The sequence below is a fragment of the Hoplias malabaricus genome, chromosome 3 (genome assembly GCF_029633855.1).
Source record: "Hoplias malabaricus isolate fHopMal1 chromosome 3, fHopMal1.hap1, whole genome shotgun sequence".
Taxonomy (NCBI): Eukaryota; Metazoa; Chordata; class Actinopteri; order Characiformes; family Erythrinidae; genus Hoplias; species Hoplias malabaricus.
The window spans coordinates 67,217,821-67,232,061 of NC_089802.1; the positions used below are offsets into that span (position 1 = coordinate 67,217,821).

Genomic DNA, 14,241 nt, shown 5'->3' on the forward strand with positions numbered 1-14,241 from the left:
AAACAGGTACAAATTGGTCTAGGTCCACACTTAAAAATGAGATGAAATTATTTAAAGTATTGCCTTTTGTTTCATAAAAAGTGAGAATATTTTTAGAAACTTTATATATAATATTAAAAAAATAAAAAATAAAACACACACACACACACACACACACTCACACTCACACTCACACTTCAATAAGCTGTACAAACAAATAAAGTTTAAAAAAAAAGAACCTGGAAAATTGTAATATAAATATGTATACTCCTTCTTATAAATAAAACCAAACAAGCACTACAAACAGACCCCAGGAAAAGAAACACGCTGTAAAATTCTGCAACTAAACGTCTTTACAAGTGCATCTTTAAAAATATTCCCATTTTAAAATGGCTTAAGCAGTTGTATAGTAGTATAGTGCCTTTCGTCATGTGTATATTATGGTACAGCCCATTAGTTACATAGCTACTCTCCCACTCAAACAGCTCTGGCAAGAACAAACAATCTTGGGTTAGATAGCCAACATTTACAGACACTGCATAAAACATTATACGGCCTATAACATTTATACAACAATGTGGGAATATAACGTAGGCATGTTCATGAAATAGACAGAGACAGAGAGGAAGAGAGAGAGAGAGAGAGAGAGAGAGAGAGAGAGAGAGACGTGTCAGAGGGAGCGTTTTATAGTGTTAAATATCAGATGCAAATGAAAAGAGAAAATCTATCATAGCTGTAATGTGGCCTGAAGGGAGAGGGGCGCGTGGTTAGGAAAGAGGGGAGAGAGGGAGTACAGTGATGTATGGAGGAGGTGAATGAGAGGTGAAAAGCGTAGCAAGGCAGAGGGAGGGAGGGATATAGGGAGGAGAGGAACGAAAGGAGGGGGTGCAGTGGGGCGGTGGGTGGGTGGGAGGGGGTCCTGCCAGACTCCTAAAAGCCCAGGGCAAAAGTGGAATAAATGTTGATTAGTGTTGATTTTGTCCAACGAGCACCCGGCAACTGACAGTGCGACTAAGCTGCAGCGAAAGGCAGCCATTAATCTTGGTCTGGTTTAAGTTGTGTATATTAATTTGTGTCATTTCCACTACCTCTCTCTCTCTCTCTGCCTCCCACAGTGAGTCTCTCTCTCTTTCTCTCTCCCACTCTCCTCTTATTTTGCCTCCATCTCACACTTTCCCCATCTCTCCTCCTGTCTTTTTATTCATTTACATTGTTGTTGTTTTTTTTTGGCTTTTTCTCTACTGCACTCTCTCTACCAGTCTTTCCTCCCACTCTTTTATTAACACTCATCCTTAGGCTTTCCTTTCTTCCTCTCTCTCTCTGCTTCTTTTTCTTCTATCCCCCTCTCCCTCTACTATCTCTCTAAGTGTCAGAGTGTGTGAGTGTGTGTCTGTGTGTGTGTGTATATGTGAGGGCTTTAGCTTGCCTTGTTGGTGGTGTGCTCGTAGCAGTAGGGGATAAGAGAGGAAATGAGATTCCAAAACCTTGCATTAAAGAAAATGAACTCCTAAGGGGGTTGGTATGGCAACTGTATTCTCACATTTACAAGACACCACACACCAAACGTTTGGATTTTTTAAAGCGTGTTACAAATATGCAGATTTGATTAAAGTCATAGCGCATTAAGGATACCGAGGTTAAAAAGCGTGCTTCTCATAGAGAGAAAAAAAAAAGCTGCTGGTGGAGGTTTATGAAGAAGGAGCAGAAAGCAAAAGCTAGTGGAATGATAACATCTCCACTGTGTCTATGTCTGATGTGCTGAACAATGTGTCTCGCTAATATGGAGGCAGCAGCGGCAGCAACAGCAAAGCTGATAAGAAACCCAACCTGCCACTGATCCACAGCCAATCACAGCTCTATATGTGTGGCAGGACACCGCAGCAGAACGGCTTTAATGTGATCTTGGTGACAAAAAAGCAGGAGGCATGCAGAATGGGTTTATAATATTGTCTACAGCAGATCAAATTTTAAGTATAAAGGCAGTATGATATCAGACATATACTGTTAATAGTTAAATTGGGCAGGTAATTCAAATCAAAATTTACACATTCACTGTACTTTCAAAAATATATGTAACATTTATGTGACACTGGGTTACTGTAATGCAGAAATGCTTTTTATATTAATGCTACAGAAATAAATGATGCATTTCTCTGTAACACCAATATACGTATACACATAAATATAGCTAGATAGGTATTGGCATTCACTATATTTATATAAAGATACTGAATTTTTGCATTGGAAATTCTGTTTTATTTATAGAGTGCTTTATACTGGTATATCAACTTTACAAAATTCAGACATAACACTCTCAGAAGATAAGAAGCCTTGATTGTAATCAAGACTCAAAAGGCACCACAGCAAAACAGTAGGCAAAGAGCAGTATGAATGAAATTATATTAAAATGTAAGATGACAAATATCCTGCACCTAACCTCTGAGGTTACACACAAAGATTGGCTAATTCCCTTCAACCATATTCTAACATCCCTAAACATGCACTTCCACACAAACCTTCTTTTAATTAAACTCTTAACTAAAAATCCTGGTGATTGATGTTGTTACTAGCCCTACTGGCACTGTTAATGCATGCTCAATTCCACCAGTTTCATGTGGAAAGACTACATCCACAACATTACACCACAATCTATAATATACTGTCCCTTTCCTTTTAAGGCTTTCCTTTTGCCATGTGTTACTGTAACATGTATTTTCATTCATTCATTCATTCATTCATTCATTCATTCATTATCTGTAACCACATATCCAGTTCAGGGTCGCAGTGGCTCTGGAGCCTACCCAGAATCATTGGGCGCAAGGCAGGAATACACCCTGAAGGTCATTCACACAGTCACACCTATGGACACTTTTCTACACTGTTCATATCCATATTTTGAATGAAGTTAACCAAGAATGCTCTGACTGATTTGTCAAATTATTGATGGAACAAGTCTGCACAACGCCGGATATATTTTACCGGACACACTTACACAACCACAGGATGCAAATGTGTATATGATTCTTAGCAGTGGAGAGGAAATGTGTCTATCAATGTTCCTTCCTTTCAAACATTGTGTGTCATGGTCCCTTTTTACACATGCAAGGCAACACACACACAGACAAACACACACACACAGGTGCGCACACACCATGTGCAGCTTGTACAGCTCGATCAATCGCACTGAAAACTTGATGTCATAGTTAATTACCAAATAGCATCACAGTTAAATTTCAGCAATTAAGCTTCTTAATATGATTAACATGTCTCAATTAGGCCATTGACAATTTGCATAATTCATAAGGTAATGTGATTGTGCTCTGGTGTACGCTCTGAGATAACAATACACTAAATGCGCTCCCTCTCTCCTGACATCTATCTCTGTGCTGCTACATGCTATGCTAATCACATTTTATATAAATGGGGGATAAAAATTTAGCTCAAGCCGTTTCTAAAAACACGCACTTGTTACAATGGCCGTTTTGCCCGTTTTTGTCCATATGTGTGTGCACTCGCTGTGTGTGCGCGCGCGTGTGTAGTTGGTCTATTATGCGCAGAATTAGGCTTTAGTGTTTCCGCTTGGAGGATAATTAGCCAGTGCGACTGAGGAAACAGCTGTGATGCCCAGCTCTTTCTCGTTTTCTTTCTTTCCTTGGAGGGCTTGCTGCATCAGCATGGTGGAGGATGAAGAGATAAAAGACAAAACTGGTCCAGATTAGCATTAGCACAGTCCTTGGACTGGCTAGGTTTGTGTAAATGCCAGGCTATGGCGGGGTTTCTGAACAGACACAAACACGCTCAGTATTGACAGAATGTAAAATAAACGGTTTCGGGCCACCAGTTTACAGTGCCGTGGCTCCGACCCACAGAAATCAAACACCTGAACTGACAGCATGGAGTTTACATAAGAAGGCAGCTCAAAATGCCACAGCACTCGGCCTACTCTCTTACTCCACTGCATGGGTGACTTTGCTAGAAAAACACCTCTTTTTTTACTCCTTAAAATACACCTGGTCCGTGAGTGGTCCTACCTCTGTTTTTTTTCCTTATAACTGATATGCAGTTGTTGTCACTGTTGGAATGTAACTTTATTCCAAGTAAGGTTGATTCAATTGATTGTTCCAAGCCAGTTTAGAAAGTAAAAAGGGGAAATGGGAGCACAAAGAGCAATCTTACATGATGTTGCTTACCTTGACAGCAAAGGTAACGGTTTAATAATAAAAACCTTTTTTTTCCAGAAAGCTAAGATTTTGGTAAAAATTCATCTGACTGACAAAATTTATCTGACTCCTAACATTTTGGCTGACCAAAAGACTGTTGGTTGTAAATATAAACAAATATTGAACTCAATGCCTGCAGAACACACAAAAAAGAGTTACGACAGTGAACCCAAGAGTAAAAAGTAGAATGCTAAAGTGGTATATCCATGTTACAGTGTTTTCAAACTACCACTATAATGAAGCCAATATAAAAGTATAAAAAGAGCATCCACCTTTCTTGTGTTTCTAGTGTTTACTAGCAGTGATTATACAGTTTGTATATCCATTTCACAGAAGCAGTTACTGAATAACTGAATAAACCAACAGCTTTACTACCAGAAAGAGATTAAACGTTTAAATACGACTTTACAAAATTCACCAGTTCAAGAACTGATTTATATTCATCATTTTCAAATAATATTGTGAATTTCAGAGGCCTCTCATAATAAACAACTGTGCCCAGAGTTAAGCTCATGTTGAAGGGCCCAATTTCAAACACTTCATGATGAAATCATGGAGTCCATTTCACTTCTTTGAGCGTTCCTGCATGTCCTTGTTGCCTTTGGCTCGTCCCGAGGGCAAGGCAAAGCAGCTTTGTGCCGGTGCTGACTGAGAGGGGTTGGCTAAAATGATTTACTTCAGCCATAATGAGCTAGAGAACAGTAACTGTATACTGTGACTGCTGCTGTGTTTAGCAAAAGGGAGCAGGACAGAGATCCAGCGGACTGCCACAACTACACACACACACACACACACACATATATATACTCATTCACACACAGCCTCGCAGTAATCATATCTCTGGCTCATTTCACTCTTGTCAAATATTCCTCACTTGCCCTCTCCTCACCCCATTCTCACCCTTCAAAAAATAACATTACATCACCCCACAACTCAACTTTTATAAATGGCTCGTCCCCCCTGGGTGTGAAACCTTACACTAGTTAAACATGTGCCTCAAGAAAAGTGGCCCTTTGTTGAACAAGGAGAGAAAAAAGGAGCAAGTCAATGTGTCTCATTTAGCACTCTGTAAGCTAAACACTAGAAAATTGGTCAAGTTTGACTTGTACGATTCAGTTTTATAAGCATTGTAAGATGTTGATGATCCCATCTTCTTGTTCTCATTTTAAATCTCTCTCAAATTTGATATTTGCTTTCAACTGGTGAAAACAGAAGACAGGACTTGACTGATGTTTAAGGAAAAATATCCATAAGGAACTATGTTTGAAAATCAGGAAAGGACTGATTTAGTATGCGCTCTGAAGAGGTTAAACAGGGGAAGCTAAAAAAAAAAAAAAAAAAAAATCATACGAAATAACAAGCTAATAAATATGTTAACAGATTCTGTAATGGCTTAATTTAGGAAAGCGAAAAAATAGGCAAAGCTTCTGAAGTGAAAACAGCATGTTAGAAAAATACGTTTTAATTGCATATATATTTTTCCCATATCAGTTCCACTGTTTTAATTATAACAATAAAAGCCAAACAGCTGCTACCTAAAACTCTTATGTACCAAGTTCTTTAAATATACACAGAACAGATTCTCAAAATACATAAAAAACAGGACATTATTATTACCGACCATGATATCATAGAATATAATAACATAAAACTTATATCCAAATTTTACTTTAAGAGCCCTTAAAGAACCCCACGTTTAAAGAGTATTTGTATTCCATTTACCTACAGTACCACGGGAGTCAACACTGACAAAACTACTGCAGTTTTACTGTTTTGTTGTTCTTTTCCTTTCATAGATTCATAGGTTCAAGGCAGTGTCAGAGAACAGCCGATGACATTAGGCAATTTGATGCCATGACACCATTCTTAAGTGTCAGAAGATCCAAGCGTTTGTCTCTTTGAGACTAGTTTTCATGTGTCAAATGCTCAGACAAAACCAATGACACACACACGCGCACAGACCAGAATTTCTTTTTTTTTTTTTGTGCACTTTCTCCTTTCAAGTACAAGCTTGGGTTATGTCATTTGCTTCTCTTGTTCATGGTAATGAAAGTTGTTTGAGTGAATCTGTGTGTGCGTGCACATATTTTGCCTTTTGTACATTTTGAGGAGAAATATATTTTTATTTGTATAAAACAGAGATGGCAAATTCAGGTCCAGAAAGTATAAGCCCTACTCAGAGTTTTGTTGTAGCTGCCCTGACAACTCTGAAGCTGGTTTGAGACTGTTAGAGAAAACAGGCGGTTGGAATGAAATCCTGGAGGGGGTAGTTATATACAGTGCAACATATCTCGTATCATTACATATAGGTACTTAAAACAAATGGAACGTTTCACATGTATGTACGTAAAAGATACCTATGTAAAATAAATACAGGAGACATGACAAACCCCAACTCCTGACACTGTATAAAAACCAGCTTCTCTCCAGCTCCACTCAGAGCTGCACGCTCCAGGGATTAGAAACACTCTGACAAGAGACGGCCATTGTTTTCACTGCAGAGTTTTTACCAGCTGACCTTTCTCTTCCCCTTCATAACACTGTTCCCACAGTGCGCCATGAGGAGATGGCATTCAACACAAGGTTCAAACAGGAGTAATAGAACTACGCTGCTTGACTTTGCTAACTCACAAGTTTATGAATATGTCCATTACACAAGTGAATATATTTCTTATTATCATGAAGAAAGAAAGAAGGAATGAAATAAAAAAGCATAATGCCTTATAATACATCTTTCCAGTTCTTGAAAGAGAGAGAGAGAGAGAGAGAGAGACCAACGCTTTGTGTAATAACATGCTCTTCATTGGGATGAGAGAGAAAATATGTAAGGAATGAAAGCTAGTGGTGAAGAAAGAAACAAAAAAGGAGTGTCCAAGTGAGAGAAAAAAAAAAAGATACATATACCGCCCAGGCTTAAAATATAGTGTCTCTTCCGTCTTCTCTACTCTCTGAGAATTCTGTGTGCGCTTTTATAATTCTCTCGATCTTCCCAAATCACAACTTACATTTTAAAAAAATGTGGGGGAAAAAAAAAGAAAAAAGAAAAGACAAACAAAGTAGGGGTCAAATGGTCAGGTCATGCCCCAGGACCATGTACTCCCCTGCAGGTGTTGATCATCACCCTGAGACGCTGGCTGCAAACACACGCGGTTCTCTCTCTCTCTCTCTCTCTCTCTCTCTCTCTCTCTCTCTCTCTCTCTCTCTTTCTCTCTCTCTCTCTCTCTCTCTCTCTCTCTCACACACACACACACACACACACACACACCTCAAGCAGTCCTAATACTGGCCAGGAAGCTACAAAAGCTCAACCCTATATAAAGACCCACCCTTCCTAAAAATATTATTTTCTTTTTCCATACATTTATTTTCATAATTTGTTTGCATGTGTTCAAGCAAGAGATTCTTCAACAAATAGCATGTGTTACATAGCCTGCTACAAATCCTGAAACACTTCTGGAATAAATATGCAAAAATAATTTGACCATATAAAACCTAAAGTGCACACATTTAACACCAGCATTTTCAGTTAAGTATGCAAATATGTACAGTTTTACAATAGTGGCTAAAGAGTTTAAGAACTCAAGCTTGCAAACCAAGCAAAGCAACTTGAGCCTCAGCAGACTCCCAAAAGCTTTCTTTTTTAGTTGCTCAAATGGCAATGCACTTATTTCTATAGCACAGTTAAATAAAGACCTTAAACAAAGACAAATAAAAACTGAATACCAAAGACCAGCATCCGTTTTAAAGTCTATGTACTTGTACTGGGCTCTAACGCAGCGGCATGCTAAGCGACAGTGACGTGAACACAGCAACCAGTCAACCTTCCTCATCATTTACATACACTTATGTATTCGGAAAAAAGAACAGACAGCTTAACAAAGAACATACCACTTTTCATCACCGCAAGGTAAGCATCCTTCTACACTGACACCAAGAATGAAAGGCAGACATGAAAACGATTGTTTTAAAACGTGCTGCCTTGGAGTGGTAGCGCTGATAACGTTACGTATAAAATCAACAACACTATCGTCCTGACAACCGTAATTCTTGTCTTGATTTCAAAAAGCAAAAATTATTCTTTGATAACGTACTGTAATATATTTGGTCCTTACAGTAGGGTGAATGTAGTAAACCACACCATGCAGCCTCTACACGAACATCATACTACAAGAAACTTTTATACTGAAAATATACTTTTAAGCAAAATACATACTAATCCCAACTTTACATTTGGACATCCATATTTAAAAGCAGTTTGCAGTACACTTCTATAATTATTACTAGTTTAATTCCTTGAATATCAAAAGGAACGTTTTAAACCAATAATCATTATTACATTAATCTTAGACGCCTGTATCCTGAGGTCTTCAACAGAAGGAAAACAAGCTTCTCAAAAATCTCCATGACAAAAACCAAAACTAAACAAGGTACTGGCTAAATATTCTACTCAACCTGATCTTCATAGCAGCGGCAACGGGATTACACTTAAGAATTTTTCACCGAGTTATACACAAAGCAGCCTAACTAAACACACTCCACTCTCCACCGAGAGTGCAAAATAAACACCTAAACTGCCTTAAACCATCATTCAGTGTGTGTACCTGGATTGTCTTCCTGTGTATAAGGGGGTAGTACGGGATAGACATCATTAAAGCGGGTCTAGTTTTTACCCCATGTGTCTGCTTGGGTGCCCTTCAAAATTTGCCCACTCTAACACAACCGACTACTCATAAAAATTAAAGGGAAAAAAAGAAAGAAAGACATCACGGTAATTTGTACAATTAATTGAAGAATGGCCACATTTGTTTTTAAACAAAGATGTTTATTAAGTTGTGTGTATTTATATTCCTAAGTCATTAATTTATGTTTGTAATCTGCTTGAAGTTAGCTACCCAAATTACAGAGCTTATTTTTTTTTTTGTAATATCCCCAGTCAAGTGTGGCAAACTTGCTTCTGGGAAGTAATAAAAATGTGCAAAATCTGTGCAATCTGATGGAACAACTGATGTTGTCTGTAAGACAAAATAATATATATGTAATTATCTATAATTACTAATTATAGTTTGATGGACAGAAAGAAGGGATGTACTGAATTTTCTAAATGTGTTAAAATATCACCATCAGCAAAATTAACTAAAAGACCAAACTGAATTGTTACAATATATTTATTGGTGAAATTTAGCACAGCCACTGGACTCCATGAGATGGCTGAAAAGGGAAGGTAGGCTTAAGCTTTTAAAGGAGGGCAGTCTGGAACGGGTCCATGTCATCGTGTTCTCCGTGTAAGCTCGAACTTTGAATGAACCCAAAGAAACGTCAGGGAGTAAAAGCTCCATGCATAACTGCATCCCTCCCAGCCCCCAGCACCCTTACGCCAGACGATAAGAGAGGAGGGAGAAAGCCAACAGGCCGCAAAACTCTCTCCTGTGGCCGCGGCCGTTTCAGCACTATGTGGATAAGGGGCTGCAGAGGGGGTCTGACTTCAATGAAAACATCCTGCCAGGGCAGCATGGCAGCTGAGGAGATAGAAAGAACAAACGAAGGAGCGAGAGCCACCCACCGCTTCACAGCTGGAAAGAGAGCAGTCAGAGAGACTCTGGAGATTATGAAAAAAAGATATCTCCTTTATCCTTCATCTATTCCGTTTTATTTCATGCACTAATGACTGTGAAACGCACCAGAACCATTTCCACATCAAACTGCAGAGCGATAGTGTCTCAATATCTCACAACCTCCAAATTCATCACAGTTGAATTCCTTTCCTCAGTGCTCCAAAAGGTGAAAATACAATGAGAAACACACAGCAAGCCAATCAAAATAACTCTGAAGCTTATCTGAGGATATGGGAGGAAAGACGAAAAAGATTCAAAAGAAATATAAGAAATAGCATAAATCTAGATGATCGTATCTTATTATAATATTACAGCTAGGCACTCATTCAGCTTTGTAATACATAAATGACACATGTCAAAACATAAATTGATTTGCAAATACTTCCCCTCTGTGACACGCACCAAAACGCTTAAACACAAGAGCACTGACTGAGGAAACACGGTTCCTGGTAATTTAAACCCACTGTGCTTCAATTCATTAGGCACTTAAAATCACACAGGGAAATTTCACTGCAGCCAGTGACCACAGCATTTTGTTCAGTTCAACACACACTACTCATAATATATGAAAGAAAAATAACGGAAGGACACCAGCATGGTCAAGGAAACATAGACAGGCGTCAGTATGAAAGCAAATCGGGAATGCGTAAGCATAAGGACACATTTCCAGAAAGAGACTATCGATGTACAAGATGTAGCAGACTTGGATCTCAAAATCAGATAAAGAAAAAGAGCATTTAAAAAAACCCTATACACTATAGAAACTAGATAAATACTATAAGGCCTACTTTATGAGACAATGTAGAATGGGTGAACTTCAATATGTAGAAAGGCATAAAGAAAAAATAAAAGATAGAAAGCCTGAAATCACTCATTAGAACCGGGCCTTTTTACATTTTTCCAATTCACATTCATTGTCACCAATTTTGAAATAGAACCATATTTGTTTAAACAAATACTATATTAACTCTAATTAAACATACTTTGACCTCCAATGACCTTCTGAATACAAAAAAAAAGTAATCCAAATAATTTTAGAAATTATACAGACAACAAAACTTGACTGACCTGTTTTTTCTTTAATTTCACACAAAACATTAAAAAGTGCGGGCTTCATCCTGTGGCAGTTCAGCGCGTGCTTCCTACAACAAAAGAAAAGTGGCAGGGTTGGAACGCAAAAATTTCCTGTGTTTGAAAATAATGCAAAGTCTATATATTCATCCAGCTACTAAGTGTTAATCTGAAAGTCAACTTAAAAAAAAAAAAGAATAACATTAATGCTGCTGATATTAGTCAATATTACATTATTTTTTTCCCCACTTTAGCAAGAACATTCCAACACCATTCAAAAGTAAACTCTCTACTTTGGTCCTCTCTAGGTCCACAAATGTAGAATATTTGCTTCAGATAATAATAATAGTAACAAACATCTCCTAATGTCCTAACAACACTAAAAATGAGAAAAGCCTAATATCAGGCAGATATTTAACACAAACGCTTCTGCTTAATTAACATAAGTGCTATTATTATCTATTGAGACACTGTTGTAGTCCATAGGCTGTAAAGGTGTGTGTGTGTGTCTGTGTGGTGGATAAGTGAGCTTGTTGCTCAGATTCAATGTTGTCAGTTAAATCACGTCTTGGCTGAACTGTTGGTCTCCATCGGTGTGGAGTTGGGGATTAAATGTCAGAAAACACAGAGCTGTAGTCTATCGCCTGCCACTGCAGCACCTAGTAAACCTTCCTGACAACACGGACAAGAGAAATTATGTTACAAGTCAATTTGTGGTCGGGTGCCTTGTCAATAAATTGCCACATAGATAATCAAGACTTCACCTGCTAGCAACACAATGATCTTAAATCTGGCCTCGGTTCATAAATTTAAATCTGATTTAAATACCATTCACACAGCCACAGGATTTTGAAATTCCATACAACAGTAAACAATTATATGAAACACTAACGTCTAAGTCCAATAATTGTGTCATCTTCTTGGGTAAAGTGTAGGTATTAAACACACTGGAAATGGCTGTTATTCATTAACATCAAATATGGTCATTATTTAGAAGTACAGAATGAGTAAAAGACCTTGTATTATATTACCCAAACTTAGAAATCATATGTGGAAAAAAGGGGAGGATTGCCATTATTCCTATACTCATATATATATATTTTATTTTCCTAAAAATTAAGCAGCTGCTTTATATTACTGAATTTATCCTGCTATATAATCTAGGCTGATTCCTGGGTAGGTGCTAAAAAGTGTGTAATTAAAATGGAACATTATATTAAGCCTGAGTATAAACATGAGCTGCTGTAGTTGGTCTTGGCGCTCACCTGGCCTGTGCTTCGTCCAGACTTTGGTCCGTAATAGTCATAATTTGTTGTAAAATGTCTCCAATGTCTTGTTTTCTGCCGTCTCCGTCGGTTCCCCCGCTCGCCTCCTGCATGTGCTGGGGCAGGCCGGGGTGCGCCGACATCCCCACGCCCGCGTGAGAGTGCATCAAGCGCGGCTGCTCGTCCATCTCCTCCCGCTGGGGTCTCTCCGAATAAACGACTGTGTCACTGAGTGAGAGTGTAACGGGCGAGTGTGTTACACCAGCGCTTCTTCTTCTCCTCCTTCTTCTTCTTCAAGACAACAACAAAAAAAAACCCTTTTTTAACAAAAAGGAGACGCACAGAAATTGTTGACTATGTCTCGAATTGTCTCTCTCGTTTATTGTGTCAGTGAATTAAAAAACAAGAATATTTTCTTTCTTTCTCTCCTTCTCCTGTGGCTGAAGCTCGGTGTGAAATCTGAGCTGAATTATTTTTTTCTGCTCTGACCCACTAGAGCCAAAGCGAAGGGGGTGCTCAAACAGAGCGACACTTTGACCCTATAGAAGGCGTGTTTTCTGCCTGTCCCACGGCTCTCCAAGTCGTGTACGTCCGCTGAAGCGTGCTGCTACTCGGCGTGTGTTCGCAGTGGCTTCGGGACTCAGCTCCTCCGCACCCGCTCCATCCTCCAGCTTTTGTTAGCAGCGGCTAACGGCGCATTAGCAACGACTACGGAGCGTATGCCCTGCCCACGCCGTTCATGATTGGTCGCTTGAAGAGTTGACTCCTCCCACTATATTTCAACGGCGCATTCACAGCGACTATATACAGCGCAAACTCCGCCCACCCGCTACGGAATTGTAGCAACGACGTCTAAAATTCAGAACATTACTTGAACAATTTTAATTTCAAGGATTTTGTTTTTATCATTTTTACTACTTTCTTTCATGTCATTTTACAATATACTTTATTTACATTACCATAAATACAATAAAATCAACCAAAAAATAATTTTTTAATTCTTTGAAAAGAACCCCCAAACTACTGCAAGACATGCTGGGAGCCACCCCATGTCTCTGGCAGGTAAAGGCCCCTTCCTAGAACTTCCTAGAACAAGGCTAAAATTTTATAGCTATGTTATAATATACATAACTCTATGATCTGAAGAAAAAAAGAACAGAACACATGTAATCTTGTAATCATTAGTGGTTTTAAATTGGTTGTTATAAAAGACCACAAACTGGATAAATTTTATGCACTAAAATGCATAATGCTGTGCTTCCGCAGCATGATTTTCATAATTTATCTTTAATATAAAATCTTTGTGACTGCCCCTTTACCACAGATTTCTTTTCAAGTCACGGAAGATGGGAGAAAACTGACTCAAATATCATGGCGCCATATTCCAGTGACTGATATTTGAGTGACTTCAATATAGGTAAGATGGCTCAAATTCTGTGAATAGATTACCGTGTTCATAGTGCTGTAAGCAGAGGGACACTTCTCATGTGGTAAACCAGCCCTAATGGATCAAAGCTGAACTCAAAATAAATAATGCTGTCTGACAAGTGAGGTCTGCTTCACTTTCCTCTCTGACCAAGGGAAGCCCTCTATTTTCTCTCCAAGACACTCAAAGACCTTTCCAACCTCTTGCCAAGAAGTAAATTTATTCCATAACAGAAGGGGTCCTACTAAAACAATTAACGCCTTCATTAAGTTATAACTAATTTACGATAACATACTATTATTCGGTTTAATATAACACATACTTAATATGCACTATTACATTATATACACCCATATAAACACATGCAGCACATTAACACTAGAATCTAGGTTATGAGAGATCCCCACAGCACACAAGACCTGAAAAGAAGGAGCAATCTTACATGATGTCGGAAGTGAAGCGAAGATGGCAAAATTTAACACCCCAGAAAACTTAATCCAGAGAAATGCCCTGACTGGCACCAGAGTTTCAAGAGGTATTGCATTGTCACTTAGTGAAAAAAGGAGGATAGAGGGGTGCAGGTTAGCACGCTGATATATGCCTTGGAAAAAATAAGTAGAACTTGTGTTAAATATATTCACATTTAACAAGAGGGAAAACAAAAATGA

At 38.5% G+C, this 14,241-nt stretch overlaps 1 protein-coding gene across 3 annotated transcripts in view; it reads right to left on the reverse strand.

Annotated features, from left to right (window-relative positions):
- The window catches only part of pbx1b (pre-B-cell leukemia homeobox 1b), a 105,919-nt gene extending 93,108 nt beyond the window's left edge, over nt 1-12,811 (reverse strand). For 2 of the 3 annotated variants that reach the window (XM_066664847.1, XM_066664845.1), the window contains exons 1-2: nt 12,148-12,811; nt 10,880-10,953 (exon numbers count right to left, since the gene is read on the reverse strand). In XM_066664847.1, the coding sequence (XP_066520944.1) occupies nt 10,880-10,953; nt 12,148-12,335 (262 nt within the window). In that variant the 5' untranslated portion in view covers nt 12,336-12,811. Of the gene's footprint in view, nt 1-10,879; nt 10,954-11,447; nt 11,489-12,147 lie in introns of those variants that run through there. The other variant, XM_066664846.1, reaches the window with a different exon arrangement.
- Between the last annotated feature and the right edge of the window lie 1,430 nt (nt 12,812-14,241).